Below are 17,194 nucleotides of genomic sequence, written 5' to 3'. Positions count from 1 at the left end.
TAGGGAATGAGAACGGCGCCTGTACGCATATGCTGGAAGGCCACCCTGCTGGCTGCTGCTGAGAGTTGATTCTACAATAAAATAAAATTTAAAAAAAGAGGAATAACCTTGGAGGTCAATCATCACCCTAAAAGTGGATAGTAGACGTCATATAGTATATGTGTACCAAATTTCAGGTCAATAGGTCAAACGGTTTGGGAGCTACAGGTGATTTAAAATCCTGGACAGACAAACCGACAGCCATGGTAGCGTATTATATAAGAAGATGTTGTTATAACCTGGATCTACCATTAATCTACTGCTAAGAATATTCCAAAATATTCAAGATAATGTTTATAAGGACACAAAACTTTGTTCTGTAACCTTCTACCTTTTATACTTCAGTATCTCCAGCAGTATTTTAAAATTGCTGTAACTGAAATGATTATGTTGGTCTTTCTTTATTCTACAATCTTATTATCCTGCTAATACCAAAAAAAAGCTTAATACAAAAGATTTAGACTGCCAAGAAGAAAATTAATTTCAACTAAACTGATGAAACCTGTCATTAGGTAAGGATCAAGTGTTGCAAAATTTGATGAGCTTTTTTGTGACAATTCCTAAAAAACTAATCTGGGTTAATCAGTTGATCCTCAAAAAAAAAAAAAAGATGTCATGGTGTAATGTACAATCAAAAGCTTAAATGCTAGCTAAGTGCATTTAAAGAAGATAATAATAGGGAAAACAGACAACTGCAAATAATTAACAGCCACGTTTATCATTCGGAAGACAGTCGTTACTTTGTTGAATTACAGCTTTTTTTTTTTACTCAATTTGATTATCCAGGTGCTGTGTGAACTGAAATAAGAATAACCAAAAAAAAAGGTGTGGACTGGGAGACCGCCAAGACAAGTGGCTAACCTGTTATGTCACTTTATGATTTATTCTCCCCCTCATTGCTTTTATTTTATTAATTTAATTTTACTTGTCTATTCTACACTCTTCAAAATACTGGTTCTTTAAGGACATTTTATATTTCTTTAATATGTAGTGTGGTTCCCCAGAGCTCCATTGCTTTACAAAGCAACATTTTATTTTGGGAAGGGTTCTTTGTGCTTTGAAACTTTTCTGAATATGTAGAATAAAAAACTAAATCTTTAATGTATGGTGGGCTGCAGGATGCTAATAGACTAAGAAAACCTGGACTTAGCCTGTATTACTAGATGTATGTAGCGAGAGTCCTTATAAAATCATCACCAATTGGTATTTCACAAATCTGTTACCTTCTCTTCATGGTAATTTACTGTATGGAGTCTGTTACAGATCTAAATAAATGAGGTTCATTCTAGAACTAGAGACATTTTTGAGTCACCAACCCATTTTAAATTCCAGAGTTAAAGGGAGCTGTCATGGGTGTAAAACCATGAGCCGACTCAAAATGCCAGACTATCTTGGGTCATTCGTGAAAATCCTCCTGCAGGATAATTGTTAATATAACTAATATGCACATCTTTGTGACATGAAAGGAAACCAAAATAATTAGAAAACACCCAGATAATAACAAGAAGAATGCGCAAACTCCACCAACAGTGACTGGGCCGGAGCTCAAATGTGAGTTCCTGGAGCTGGGAGGCAACATCTCTAATCACTGCAACACAATGCAGCCAAAAGGTGTCATCTTTTTGGCCTAATTATTGTCATTAATTTTTCACATCTGGAACAACACACACACAGAAAAAACAGCATTACCTGGGTGCTTGGTGGGAAAGGTCAAAATTTCAATTAGTTCTGTCACGTTTTTACAACTTCACATATTTCCCAAAAAGTTGTACAATGTGTCTGAAATGAGCTGCTGCAGAAATTTTGGTTTGGTCTGTGTTGGCAATAATTTATTTTAAATAGTAATAAAATATATAGTCTTAATGATTTCATACAATAAAATATCATTTTAAGTACCAGCAAAAATATTACAGTTACTCTTACACAGAGTGCATTTTGAAAGCTATAAACACTTATAAATATGATTACTCTCTCTCTCTCTCTCTCTCTCTCTCTCTCTCTCTCTATATATATATATATATATATATATATATATATACACACACACAAATATCCTTACATATATAGTATATTCATAGATGATACTAAACAGACATGGTTTATTTTATTTGATTCTTTTGCAACATAGCTATAATTTTGTAGCTGATAAGAAAAAAAGACTGTAAAAATGAAATATCATTACATTTCCTGAGTAAAAAATACACTAGATATTTTAAAACCACGGTTCCTGTGCAAAGAGGCATTTTTATTACATTTTGTTTTCCTGCAGTATTTATACTCCTTCAATTGTGTGCATTTGAAAATGAGAAATAATATATTGCTAAATATTGCTTTTTTGAATCAACATTAAGAAAGTACAAAGGTCAACATAAAGAGTTTGTTGATAATACTAAACATAAAAAGTAGTTTCTGAGCACTTCAAGTTGAGCTTGGGAAAAGTGCTATATAAATAAAATGTTTATTATTATTATTATTATTTTTATCATTATTACAAGCGAAGTAAACCACATCACTACATCTTCTTTGTTCTTACAGAGCAATTGCAAATTGTATGTAAATAACTAGAAATATCAATGTTGTTATATTACAAAAGCCAAGTTGTTCTTGACCTTCTCGTTGTAGGAAGTATAAAATGTTTTCCATGAGAGCTCTGAATCAGCAGAAAGTCAGCCTTTTACAGTTGGCCACATGCATTTATTCCATTTATTTTAGGTGAGTGTAGTACTCGCCATAAGGGATTTTCATCAGATCATAAGAGCCAGCCATGCGCCGTTGGGCCAGAAGTGCCAGCTGCCAGAAATAAGAAAAAAAATGAGTAAGGGGGCATCATTTTATTACAGAACTACATACATTATGAACATAAGAAACATTTTGACAAGGACAGGCCATTCAGCCCTATTGACTTGTGCATCCTTTCACCCAGATTTTCTAAAATAGTTGAGTTTTGAAGTTTTCAAAAAGTTCTACTCTCCACCACACTACCTGGTCATTTATTTCATGTGTCACTGGTTCTCTCTTTCTAATAAAGTAAAAGATCAAAATGTTTAAATCATTTTATTACAGCACTCTCTATGAAAACAAGAAGTTTTCTTAAATTACTACATGCATTTCTATAGCTCTTTTTATGTGTTCATAGTACAATAAAATTCTTACTTGCATGTGTCCCAGAGACAAATGACAGTAACACAAACAAAGAGATAATGAACATAACAACACAACTGTAATCTTTCTCTACTGCAATTTTTCCTCAGGATTTTTCCACAAGGATTCATCTAATGGAAGCATAGACATGGGACTAAGGAGCGCATTAGGTGTGCTGACTTGTGTTCCTATTAATTACAGTAACCATACCACCTGCAGGTCATCAACCTGAAGTTAAGCAGGTTTGGGCCCGTCCAGTACTTGGATGGGAGACCATCTAGCAAAAGCTAGGTTTGCTGCTGGAAGAGGTGTTGATGAGGCCATCAGGAGGCACTTACAGTACCTTGTGGTCTGTATGTAGATCCCAATGCCCCAGTGCAGTGACAGGGATCCTGTGCTATAAATATGGTGCCATCCTTTGGATGAGATTTAAAACCGCAGTCCTGACTTTCTGTGGTCATAAAAGATCCATGGGCATTTTTTTTCGGAAAGTGTAATAATAATAATAATAATAATTCATTACATTTATATAGCGCTTTTCTCAGTACTCAAAGCGCTATCCACACAGGGAGGAACTGGGAATCGAACCCACAATCTTCCACAGTCTCCTTACTGCAAAGCAGCAGCACTACCACTGCGCCACCTGTGAGGCAAAGGCCAGGCTAAATGCCCGTCATGGCCTCATCAGTTATGGCCCACTAATCACCCCCGTCTCTAACTGGCTACCACTAACACCTTTCACCACCTAATAGCTAATGTGTCTGGTGAGCGTACTGGTGCAGCAATGGCTCCTGTTGCATCCTCCAGAAGGGGGCTACACATTGATGGTTCCCCTCTGCCTATGTAGAGCTCTGAGCAGCAAGGAAAGTGCTATGTAAATGTAATGAATTATTGTTCTTATTATGTCAGTACATTCTTATATATCATGTCACAACAGAGTTGTGACTGTGCATATTGGTTTGAACATGCAAGTAAGAATTTCTCTGTACTTTAATACATGTGACAATATGACTACAATAACTACTAATATTAAAACATTGTAACTTTTTTTCTGACTTTTCCTGTTTGACTTTGTTCCTCAGTGAGATTTAGGGTAGCTTTATAAAAATGCATTTGAGAAGAAGAACAATATTGTTGAGCCAAGGATGAAGTGCATTTCATTTACACTTAGTGTGCTAAAAGTCTGATTACATTACAAGATGAAAAAAAAAATTGGCTGAAACAAATCTTACCAAAAAGCAAAAGAAGAAAAGAAGAATGAGACCCAATAAGATTGCCAGGACAATCAGGATAATGGCCCAGAAGGGCACTTCATTACGTTGTGGAATTATGATAACAGTGTCTGGAAGAAAGGGGAGAAAGCAAGTGTATGTTAAAACATTCAACTGATTTGCTCATTTTAAGGCATTTTAATTTGGTCTTGTAGCTTTCGAGTTTATTTGTTTCAATCAGTCAGAATGAAGGGAGTGGCTACAACCTTATGTCAACAATATTCACATCTATTGCTTTATATTCACATTACCTAATTAATTACACAGCCAGGCTGATGACAAATACCTAAATAAACTAATCAGGAACACTAGTTTACATTACAAGAGTGATGTTGAACTCTCTAGAAACAGTGGCAGAAAGGATGATCATCATCGATCAAACTATATAAGCCCCCTGCTGTTGTTTGTCCATACTGCTCTATCTATCTATCTATCTATCTATCTATCTATCTATCTATCTATCTATCTATCTATCTATCTATCTATCTATCTATCTATCTATCTATCTATCTATCTATCTATCATGTTCTTTAGGTTCTGTGATATATGATTCCAATACAGCTGAACATAACACAGTTATTTAAAGAAAACTTCACTAATTAAATTAAGTGCTTCACTACAGGTCAGCCATATGTCTATTCATCTATTCCCATTCCTTAATTTTCTTGTGAGCAGCCACAATTTACAAAACATAAACTGTAATATAAGGGTGTGTTAGATAGATAGATAGATAGATAAGTAATTTTCTATCTATCTATCTATCTATCTATCTATCTATCTATCTATCTATCTATCTATCTATCTATCTATCTGCTTCCTCCCTGTTTTGTTGTCGCAGTGCATGTCGGGTGTTTGTGTTGGCGCGGATGTTCGTTGTGGTGTGTAAGAGCGGAGACTGAGGTATGTGCGGTTTTGTTTAGCTTTTTATCTCTTATTTGTTTCTTTCGTAATATTGCTACGTTTCTTAACGTACTTGTTTGGCTTTAAGCAACTGCGCCCATAAGGCTGCAGTCTAGAGCGGTTGATTCTAGGCATTATAAAAGTAGCGGAGCTCGAGTTCGTGCCGCTCGGGGCGGGGCGGTGCGGAGCTGAGCTTCAATTTGCCGCCCTCCAACATATCAGAAAATTAAAGTGACGTACTGAGAAAAATTAAGATAAATTTTGCATTGATTTATTCATATACTGTATAGAGAAACAGTAATCATTATTCACATATAATTATTTATAAGCATCAACTAGACAAGAATATAGTGTAGACACACTGATAAGCCGTGTTCTAATTATAAGTTTATAATTAAGCTGCGAAAACCAGAACCAGTGTAGTGTACAAGTGATAGGTGGGGATGTTTTCTGCGCAGAGCAAGAACGCATTCGGAATGAGAACAAAACGGAATTATTAGTTGTAAATTAGTTTATCTTGCAATAAATTGTTATCGGTGCAATGTTTATATTTATTTTTGTTATTGCATCATAAATTTCAACTGCCGTGTCTGATGTCGTCACAGAAGGACAGCCTGAAAATTATTTTTGAAGCATTTCTGGATAAAAATCAGATAATTTTACTTTTTTCATTCATGAGTGATATTTTTCCAAACTCTGCTCCTTACACACGAATTGTACCGAGCCTTTTGGACAATAATAAGGCCAACCTGTCAAACGTACTTCCATTTATAAGAAATTAAATCCTAGAAAAAAAACTGGAGCGTCACGAATGACTGGTGTCTGTATACGATATTTTTCGCTGTCATGTAAAGCTCCCATATGGAGCCGGCAGCTGATCGAGAATGCTGCGCTGTAGAGTTTTCCATCACTGCGGGGGGCTTTGCGACGTTACCAGCTGTGACGGAGGAAGACGCCGCGGTGGCCAGTGGAAGTGAGAAAGGTGAAGGCAGTGTCTCACGGTGTCTGACGCACAGGAATTAAAAGAATGGAGATTACAATGTCCAAAGCATAAGAATGTGGAGACCGCTTATTAAAGTGTAGTTTTATTTTTTATATTTAAAAATTATAATCCTTTATCTGCCATATGAATTTGGTGGATGCATGTAGGATAAAAAATTGGGAGAGCAGGCAGTATTCGTGGGGTAGAGTAAGCGGCGGGGAGGTGTCCTTGGCCAGACTGGGATCACATTTACCGGTACATGTTTAAGCATCACTTTGGACTATTTAAGTCGTGTACCATCACATCAACAGGATTCTATGATCACAGTTTAGTAACCTGCAATGTGTTGCTAACAGCTTACAAACTCAAAAGTGCTTATTGGCATTTTAATTCCTCTTGTTAATTCTAGATCAAAATTTTACGTATCTGTTCAAATACTTTTAGAACAGGTGGAAAATTAAAAAAGGGAACAATGGTGGGAGTTAGAGAAGGTGCAGATGAAATTGTTGTGTCAACAATATACTAGAAATGTCACTAAACTTTTAAAGTCAGAGATGGCTGAATTGGAAGCTCAGATAACAGAGATCCAGCAGCTTCTTGATTTAGGCCCAAACACATAGTTAATGAAGAGCCGTAAAGAGTGGTGTCTGGCTCAGTTATTGGATATCAAAGTTAAAGGGGCTCTGGTGAGAGCACGCTTCTAAAGCCTAAATGAAATAGATGCACCAGCAAGATATTTTTTTGTCCTTTAAAGAAAGATTTCGCAAAGCAAAATTTTATATTTTATGCGAACAGCAAATGGTACAGTCCGACAGCAGCCAGTGGAGATAAGGGAGATTGTGAAGGATTTCTGTAACACTTTGTATGCTGCAGAGACAGTTCGCAATGACAGTGAATGTCATCATTTGCTACAGAATCTTCCTCAGCTTCTTAAGGGGAATTTGAGAAGTTTAGATGTAGAGTTGACTCTTGTGAAACTTTCAGATGCTTTGATGGGGCTTAATGTAGGAAAGGTCCTTGGTATTGATGGAATCCCAGTTGAATTTTATAAAGGATTCTTGGATTTCATTGGTCCAGACTTGCTAGAAGTGTCAGGACAGGTGTCTTACCCCAGAGTTATTGGTGTTACGCAAGATTAAAAACTGGTAACCTGTGTCACTTCAGTGTACAGACTATAAGATTTTGGCTGAAGCTTTGGACAACAGACTCTGGACTGTTCTTAATAAAGTGGTGCATCCAGGTCAGAGCTACTTTGTTCCTGACAAAACCTTATTTAATATTTTTCTATTTCTGGATATTGTAACTGCCTTAGAACTTGTTCATTAGACCAAAAGAAAGCCTTTGATTGGGCCAGACATTCTTATTTTGGAATGCTATGAGGTTTTGGTTTCTGGAGATTTTTGTTAAATACACCTGACTGCTGTATAGTGACATTTATAGTGTAGTAAAAGTCAATGGTGGCTTGTGTTTGCCTTTTGCTGTTCAAAGAGGAGTTTGACAGGGCTGCTTTCTATCTGGAATGCTTTATGCGGTGGCTTTGGAGCTGTTCTTGACAGAGTTATAAAAATAATGAGTGGTCTGTCTATTCCAAAGTATACAGTGAAGCCATTCAAAGTCACAGCTTATGCAGATGATATTGTGGTGATCATCAGGAATCAGAAGGATGTCAATAAGGTGACTGCTTTCAAAGGACCTACGAACAAATGTCATCACCTAAAATAAACTTCTCCAAAAGAAGTTCTCTGCTAGTGTGAGACTAGGCCGGACTTAGTCCACCTCGGCTTGGAAAAAAAATATCATGTTTTGGGTACTGGAAGAGCCTTTGTTATTCAATCCTCATATTGGCTCCTCTTGGGGATTATTAGAACATTTTGCTCACAACTTTATACATGTGTCATTTTTCTAAATTTAAAAATATACTTGATTTGGACAGATTTGTTTGAAAAGATGCAATAACAATAGCAGAGGAGACAGGAGTCTCTGTCGTTCCGGTGACTTAATTTTTCCTACACAGCAGGTGAGTGGACAGGAAGTAAAACAAACATCTTACTGTCCATAGGCAGCCTATTGGACTTGCCTCTGCAGTTTGTGATAGGAAAGTAGCTGTACAGAATCTGTGTAAAAGTCAACCATCAGACTCAACTGAAGATGCCTTTAGACAATCCTTGAAGAGACAGAAGTACTGTGCCAGAGAGAGCAGAGCTGTCCTGGAGGGTGCTGTACAAGCCACCATTGGCTAGCTGGGTGTGTGATCTGCAGTGGAGGTTGTTGCATAACATACTTGCAGTGAACTCCTTTTTGGCAATAACTAGTCCTGGAATTGGTGATTATTGTCCTTTTTGTGGTGTTAGGGTGGCCATGTTTTACTGTTTTATATTGTGTGCTAGTCTTCAACCTCTTTTTGCTGTGATAAAAAATCTAAAAGAAAGATCGGGGATTGAATATAATGAGGTGGGCTCTTTGTTTTTGGGTGGAAGTTCCTTTTTGGAAATGTGTTTTAAAGTGAGACAATGAAAAAAGATTATTTTTGTGTTTTCTGTTGTATAGTTTTTGCCTGTTGTGTGAGTTTCAAAGCTGTTTTAACTGTTATCAAAATAAAGGTAGTTTTTTAAAAATAAAAAAAATCTGTCTGTCTGTCTGTCTGTCTGTCTGTCTGTCTGTCTGTCTGATTCAGTATTCTGTTTTATGAATTTGCCAATGAATTGTTCTTGATGATTTTGTGGTTTGCTTGAAAACATCTGTAAAAAATCAAACATTAATTCAACACCCTAACATCAAGTCCTGATCAGCCTTGACAAGTCTGTGCAAAACATCAAATACTATGTGGATTATGATTTACCCTTCACAGACAGACTGTCTGATCGTAGCTCATAGACCCCTCCGAGCAGTGTTGTGCTGTTTGTCCCCGTTGCAAAGGCATTTTGGACAGCGCTGTCAACGAGGGCTGATCCATTACTGATCTTCTTGAAGGTGCAAAGGCAGTTCACTTTCACAGATCCAGCACTACAGGGCCAAATCACAGAATTGATACAAAACACTGTCAGTGGCCATGATGTTCCGACAGCAATAAGCCACACCATACAAGTCCATAGTAAAGCTGCAAAAAACTAATCCTGTCTGTTGTTAGAATGTTCTGTAAATGAGTTCTTGAAAAGGTGTTTTTTGTTTTTTATCAATAACTCATAGATCAACCTATAAGTATAAAAGTAACCTTTTACGAGATCTTTAAGCCAACATTGACAGCAGTTATGCATTTTTTTCTGAGCTTTTGCATATATTTTTGAAAGGAAATATAAACAACACTTTTGTTTATTGCCTTTTTATAATAAGCAGTGATTCCATGTCATAGGGCTGAAGCTCTTATACACTTGACATGCCAACACAGACTGCCATATTTAATTCTATCCCATTACAGAGAACAAGAATACTTGTTAGATGTTCAACATTTGTCCATTATCTGTAGTTTTATATTTACCTGAAACCATTTAGTGTGCAGTACTGGTAACTGTTGTTCAAGCTGCTTTTACTGTACAGAGCTGTCATCTGTAAAACATATTTTTTGTGTTATTACAAAAAACTATTTTGTCAAAATGAAAATGGTTAAATGCAAAAAAAGATTTTTCCCAGCATGACTAAATGTACCGAATGACTTTCTATATATAAATTAAGGTACTTAGCTAAAACTAGTGGCATTTTGATAAAACAGGTTGTGGCCTGTTTGGACTATTTTCGATAGTTTTCATTTTTTTTCTGATACACAGTACATTCAATTATCTTGACAGAAAATATGGCTTTTTCAAACAAATGGGAATTCCTATTTGCCTAAAAGGTTCGTGTGTAGTAGAATAAACTAAGCCAGTCACAGTAACGTTTAAGGTATAGGAAAGGTAAATTTAATATTGCACAAGTCAAGTCAAGACAGTCAAGGCTACCCTAGGAATTAAGTATTTGCTTTAGAATGTGAAAACCATTGTGTTGTGCAGCTTTGTTTCCATCTTAAGCTCACACCTGAATCTACCAATCTACTGCAATATGAAATTATTTTTCAGTCTTTTATAGGTAATTGCTTAATTGTTGCTCAAGGTTTCTGTTTTAGTTCTCTCCACTGATTCAAATGTGTGACATTTAAATAACCAATTAAGAGGGTACGGCTAGTTGTAGTAATATATACACTGTTGTAAACTTACGACTTTAAATGTTTTTGGATAAAAAAAAAAACAGCTATAAATCTAAAAAAATACTCCATTAATTTATCCAACCCATTCATCCACTTTCTCTTTCCTCATTTGTCCATGACAGGGTACAGGGTAATAGGAGTCCAGAAGTCATCTTGGCAGCTCCAAGCATTATTGTCTTATCTAACTAAAAAACATTCTGAATATCTTAAAATGCAGAATCTATCAAACAGTGCAACAGAGAGGTGGCAGGAAAGATAGTCTACTGCTTTTTAAACTTCTTTTAGTTTAGTTAAATGGTTGTAATTAGCTCTGTTGCTTTGTTAGTCATTTATCTTATAGTTTATCTAAAGAATAGCACTTACCATTTGAGTTATATTTGACTTCATTTCTTTATATAATAGAGAGTTGGGATTGTCCAAGTCCTGGCTGTAGTTTCTGTTAATGATGGTGAAATTAACAGTAAATTTACTACTGTCAGAGCTGGTGGATTCTGTCATTGGATTCATGGATGTGGAACTCAGAACAGTGGGAGTGGGGAAAGGAAGCTTCTGTCCCTCAGTATAGTCTAAAAGACAAATGGAACATTAAAATAAAATACAAATGGAAAATTTAAAATAATGTATTGAAATAACTATTACATTATTCTTCAGATAGAAGACCTATGTTCACCACTTTTTTGTATGCAAGAAAAATATATGTTTCAGTTACAATGCATTCAAAAAGGCATTGTGCAGAAGCAAATAAAAAGGCAAATAAAATGAGGTTGTGTTGTAAAAACTTAAATATAAATCAAATATGAATGCATTTTTTGTAGTGTGGGGACCGGATCTAGAGACACTACCCCAGATATGGTTTCAAGAGCATTTATACAGCCTAGACCAGGAGTTCTCAAACTTGGTTATGGGGGCCCACTGTCACTTCAGGTTTTTGTTTCAACCAGCTTCATAATCAGTGACAACAACTAATAACACTGATATTATTTAATTAGCTGATATTTTTTTCTCTTCTCTTATTCTACATCCAGAAAAGCACAGCAGCATGATTTTTACATTGATGAGACATTTGGAAATATTTCTATTTTTTGCTAAAATGCTTTAAATGCTTAACTCTTTTGTTGATTTCTTTATGTTTTGCCCTTTCTCTGTGCAGTTTGCTCCCTTCATTGTATCTTAATAATGACAATTAAAAACAAGCAGAGCAGACACCCAGGCAAACAACACTGAATCGTGAAAGGCTGCAAATACTTTAGCGTCAGACACACTAATTAGAAAATAATGGATTAAGTAAATAATTAGAACACCTGGAAAAGCATAATGAAAATATAGTTAAAAAAAAAATAGGGGCGGCACGGTGGCGCAGTAGGTAGCGCTGCTGCCTCGCAGTTAGGAGACTCGGGTTCGCTTCCTGGGTCCTCCCTGCGTAGAGTTTGCATGTTCTCTCTGTGTCTGCGTGGGTTTCCTCCAGGTATTCTGGTTTCCTCCCACAGGAGGAATAAACCAAAGACATGCAGGTTAGGTGCATTGGCGAGCCTAAATTGTCCCTAGTGTGTGCTTGGTGTGGGGGTATGTGTTTGCCCTGCGGTGGGCTGGCACCCTGCCTGGGGTTTGTTTCCTGCCTTGTGCCCTATATTGGCTGGGATTGGCTCCAGAAGACCCCCGTGAACCTGTAGTTAGGATGTAGCGGGTTGGATAATGGATGGATGGAAGAAAAAAATATATTATTACCTTTTAACTACTTAATTATTAAAATAGTACATTTTAATAATTTTTTATATCAGAGTTAGTTTTTTAATTTCTATATTGTTCCCAAAACACAGAATCTGGGGAAAAAAAAAAACATTTCACTTAATTAGGCCAGGAGTCCAACAAAAACCTACAGTCACAGTAGGTCCCCAGGGCCAAGTTTGAGAATCCCTGGTTTAATCTGTATAAATGCTCTTGAAACCTTATCTGGAGTACCGTCTCTAGTTCCAGTCCCCACACTACAAAAAATACATCTCAGCTATAGAAGGGCAGTCAATGCATCCCTGGACAAATGGACATGTCCAACTCTGATAGGCTTAAAGAGCTGAACTTTAGTCATCGCAGAGAAGGGTGCATTATGACCTAATTCAGATCTTTTAAATTCTCAAAAGTATTGATAAAGACAACTCATCAAATTTCTTTTAATTTAACAGTCAATCGTGTACTCAAGTACATCAGTGGAAACTGAGGGGAAGTGTACTTAAAAGGGAAGCAAGGAAGGACATCTTCACACAAATAATCATGGGAATTGGAAACAAACTGACTCATGACATTGAGGCAGGAACCTTATCAATGCTTAAGAATAATTTAGATGAGGTATTGGGACAATGTAGCTATTAGCTAATCAATGACCTTGATGGACTAAGAAAGCAACTCCACGACCCATATTGAGTCTAGGCCAGGTCCACACTTCTTACATTTTCATTTAAAATTGGCATATTTAAATGAAATCCACCTCTGTCCACAGTAGCGTTTTTCATCGTTTACAAAAATATCTCCATCCACACACACAAAAATGACTAAACACCCTAAATGCATATGATATAGATTTTTACCTACACTGGTTATGAGCGCATCAGTAGAAAAATCATTGAAAGGATGGTAATATTGCTGACAGTGGGATTAATTGCAAAACTGTAGCCACTTGTGAATTGTTTGCCTTTTGTATATGTATGTAGCACGCAAACTGTACAAACCACAATTTAGATGTATGCAGCAAGCTATGCAAAAATGCCATAGAAAGCAGCTCCCCTATGACTACAATGTTGAAATGTGTTTTTCTTCTATGAAGGATGACCAAGTGGTGAATGAGACATTGTAGTGGTCAGGATCCAGTCAGGGAAGGGCTCTGTAATAAGCGCAAACAAATCAGAGCACATTTAGAGTCTGCATTTTCAAAAGTCGATATTTTGCCCATCCACATTGCAAGGCTATGATGCTGTTTTAAGACGCATATGGTTCTGGAGAACATTTTAAAAACTCTCTGTTTTCTGGGGTTAAAAACACTGGGGTAGTGTGGACAAAAGGTGAAAATGCAGACTAATGTCCTTTTTTTTTAAGTAGTATTGTGGCTGTAGCCTAAATGGTCTCATCTTGTTCATCAGACATCTAATATTCTTAAGTAATGGAACAGGCATGTATTACATCTTTTCACTTCAGTATTTTTTCACCCCTACCAGAAAGAGATAATTCTACACTGAAAGTTGTATACTACAAACAAACAGTTTGGGGTTTGATGTTGTTACTCACTGTTAACATATAGACTGTTTTGGTCCAGTGTATAGGGTCCCAAAGTTGTGATGTTGGCAGTTCCACTTCTTATTGCATGGTAGACTTGTGCCACATTAGATCCATCGACAGGGTTGTTATTTGTGGAATTGCACAATGCATACACTGCCGTGTTGTCACCTCCATTTGCAGGACTGCAAGAATATAATGATAATGAGAAATGCAGAAAAAAGAGAATTGTGTGTCTCAAGCACAAATACAAATAAATGTCTGCTTACCTAAAATCAAGTAATGTGCAGCTACTGTAGAAGTAGGGAACACTACTATTTCTGAAAAGCTTGTCCATCTGTAGAAAAGAAAAAAAATCCCACCATATAATTGTTACCAGCCTTTAAAAAAAAAAGTTTTTTAAAACGGAGACCTGCTTTTGGGCTTGTATGATGCCCATTGTACTCGCTCTCTGCATTTTGCCATACCTGTTAAAGTTTTATTGACTACTATTGATGAAGTGATTACGGGGGTGTTCTTTCATAATTTTTCCTGTACCTAGCCTATATTTAGAATTTTCTGTATAATTCGACTCATATTGTTTCAAACAATTACCACAGGGAGTGCAAAACTATGTCCATATTTAATTGTTCATTTACTTAATTTAATTCTTATTCTTTACAATACAGCTGCAATTAATAATGTAAATAATTTGAAAAAATTACCAAGGTAGTGAGTGTAAGAGACAGATATTGATATTCATCAGCTCTGCTTATACCCAGATCTGCAGGGATCTTTACATTAGTGATTGTGAAGTTCACAGAATATGACGGAAGGATGGGATTGTTAGAATATGGTATGATTTCATGATAGCCTAAAATTGCAAAAAAAGAAAAAAACATATATAATGTTACCTCCTGTAAACTTTATCTTCAAACCATCAGAAGAAAATTCTTGAAAGTTATAAAAACCATCAACTGCCATAATAGTTTAACTTCAGACTCTCAAGTTAAGTACATTTTTTTTACTCTTTTCTTAATCCGAAAATAAATGCTCGTACTCACCATTGACATAGAAGCTGTTGGGATCCATCCCGTACGGTCCCAACAGAGTGCTGTTTTGGGTTCTTTGGCTGAGCTCTGTGTAAACAGTCACTCTGTTCAAATTTGTCACTGAAGTGTCATTCTTGAATGTGCAGCTGAGCACTACAGTTGTACCATTGTTGAGTCCAGGACTGAAACAGAATAAGATTATAGACTGGGTGAGGACTTTTATTTTCAAAAATGTGAGGTGTTCTTTATATTTTTAAGGGTACTGAATCCAAATCTGGCAACAGAATTGCTCTATCATATCCAGTTTTTGAAAGATGAAGGTTACGCTTACAATCATTTCAAATATAATTATTACTTAGAAAAAGTAGTTTTTTTCCTCTTTTAATACTCTATGTAAAGTTTCACAGTGGAATGACTAAAAGACAGCTGCTAACATAGACTCGCTCCACTTTTCACTATAATGTCTCTCCATAAATAGCGTTTTTCAAAATGGCATTTTCAGTAAATCAAAAATTTTGTAGAAATGGTTTGTGGTAGAGAGAATTGAAATGTTAGAAATGGATTCAGCACATCTAAATTTAATAAGTACATTGCTTTTTTTTGCATAGGAGGATTTTTGTGTAGACCAAAGTAATTTGAGAATGTCATGTTACTGTTTAATTTTACAGACCTACAAAATTCAATATCCCATTAACACCAGTGGCTAGGCAGGAATAAACCCTAAGTTGGGCATGCACACATGAATACAGTGCCAATTCAGTGGCACCAGTCCAGTCCATCCAAAATTCATGTATTGTGGGACGCATGGAAACCGGAGGAAACCCATGCCAGTATAAGGCAGAATTTATGCATTGCACACAAACTGTCCTTGGGCTAGGATTTAAACCCAGGAGATTCTGAAGCTTACTATTGTAAATTCCTTCCTACAATGTAAGACCTTATTTAAGTAATGTTTGCAGTAACAAATTTTAAATATAATAGCTGTAGTGTTGACTTGAATAAACCAACGGCATAAAAGCATTGGTGCCCTTTATTAAAGCTTCCATTTTTACAGTTTCATATTTCAAATACAAGAGTTGTTATTTCAAACAAGCAATCCTTTCACTGCAGGGTCAGCTTATGTAAAAAGTGCATTAAACCAAAACCTGCTTGTTATTAGTAAAATTAAAAGTTAAAAATACACAAGTGATTACCTGAAGGAAAATGGCTGACAAGAATTAAATTCCGGAGACAAACTGCTGTTTTCAAGCATATTACTGACCTAGAGGCATGGAGATAACTTCATTGTAATTAAAAATCACATTGCACTAACAGCATATGCATTGAAACATAGTGACAAAAAGACTTACGGACAACAATTCTGAATTTTTAAGAATGTTTCTTGCTTTTTTAATTTTGCTAACATGATACAATTTACTGTTGGTAGATAGTATAGTATAGCCAGATAATCTTTGAAGAGAAAAGACTTACCAGAGATGTGATAGTGCTCGCCACTGGGTTGCTTTTGTTTGCGAGCTCTCCACTGAAACTCAGATTGGTCAATGTGAAGTTAATAGTGAAGTAGACTGGAGCTGTAAAGGACATAATAAGTTAAATACTTATACAACCCTGCTGGATACCATGGGGGCCACCAGGAGCCGCTGTAGGGAGGCTTACAGAGTGCTACGTGCCCTATAACCCGGAAGTGCGTCATAATCACATGACCAGAAGGAACGACGTGCTTCCAGGTTGAAGAAAAGGACTTTTAATCTGACCCAGAAATGATAAGGAATCATGGACTGTAGGATTGGAACCACTTCCACGTCAGGGAATATAAAAGGACTGTGGGAAAGCCCAGACGCTGAGCTGAGCTGGGTGGAAGGGTGGCAACGCGTCTAGGAAAGGAGGATTGGTGAATTGATTATTGTATTGAGTATTGATTTGTATGAGTAGTGTGGAGTGGAGGGTGCTTTGTGCACACTATTATTATAAAATAAATAATAATTGGAATTTTACCTGGTGTTTGGAGTGGTACCTGAGGGTTCAAGGGAGCTCTAGCGCCCCCTACTGCTACTATATATATATATATATATATATATATATATATATAATAATAAAAGGCAAAGTCCTCACTGACTGACTCACTCACTCACTCACTGACTGACTCATCACTAATTCTCCAACTTCCCGTGTAGGTGGAAGGCTGAAATTTGGCAGGCTCATTCCTTACAGCTTACTTACAAAAGTTAGGCAGGTTTCATTTCGAAATTCAAAGCGTAATGGTCATAACTGGAACATATTTTTTGTCCATACACTGTAATGGAGGAGGCGGAGTCACGTATCGCGTCATCACGCCTCCTACGTAATCACATGAACTAAAAACAAGGAAGAGATTTACAGCACGAGTCACACG

The 17,194-nt window shown here is 36.5% G+C and overlaps 1 protein-coding gene across 1 annotated transcript; it reads right to left on the bottom strand.

Moving 5' to 3' along the window:
• Positions 1 to 1,862: 1,862 nt before the first annotated feature.
• On the bottom strand, positions 1,863 to 16,407 carry LOC127529928 (mucin-16-like). The gene is made up of 11 exons (XM_051935298.1): positions 16,273 to 16,407; positions 15,996 to 16,063; positions 14,815 to 14,984; positions 14,476 to 14,624; positions 14,041 to 14,108; positions 13,784 to 13,956; positions 10,874 to 11,076; positions 9,809 to 9,876; positions 9,173 to 9,336; positions 4,413 to 4,522; positions 1,863 to 2,829 (listed from the first exon to the last, which is right to left on the bottom strand). The coding sequence occupies exons 1-11, from the start codon at positions 16,384 to 16,386 to the stop codon at positions 2,743 to 2,745; spliced, it is 1,374 nt and encodes a 457-aa protein (XP_051791258.1). The 5' UTR covers positions 16,387 to 16,407; the 3' UTR covers positions 1,863 to 2,742.
• Between the last annotated feature and the right edge of the window lie 787 nt (positions 16,408 to 17,194).

The sequence above is a fragment of the Erpetoichthys calabaricus genome, chromosome 12 (assembly GCF_900747795.2).
Source record: "Erpetoichthys calabaricus chromosome 12, fErpCal1.3, whole genome shotgun sequence".
NCBI lineage: Eukaryota > Metazoa > Chordata > Cladistia > Polypteriformes > Polypteridae > Erpetoichthys > Erpetoichthys calabaricus.
The sequence above is the reverse complement of the archived record's forward strand: the minus strand, read 5'-3'. Positions and strand labels throughout refer to the sequence as shown.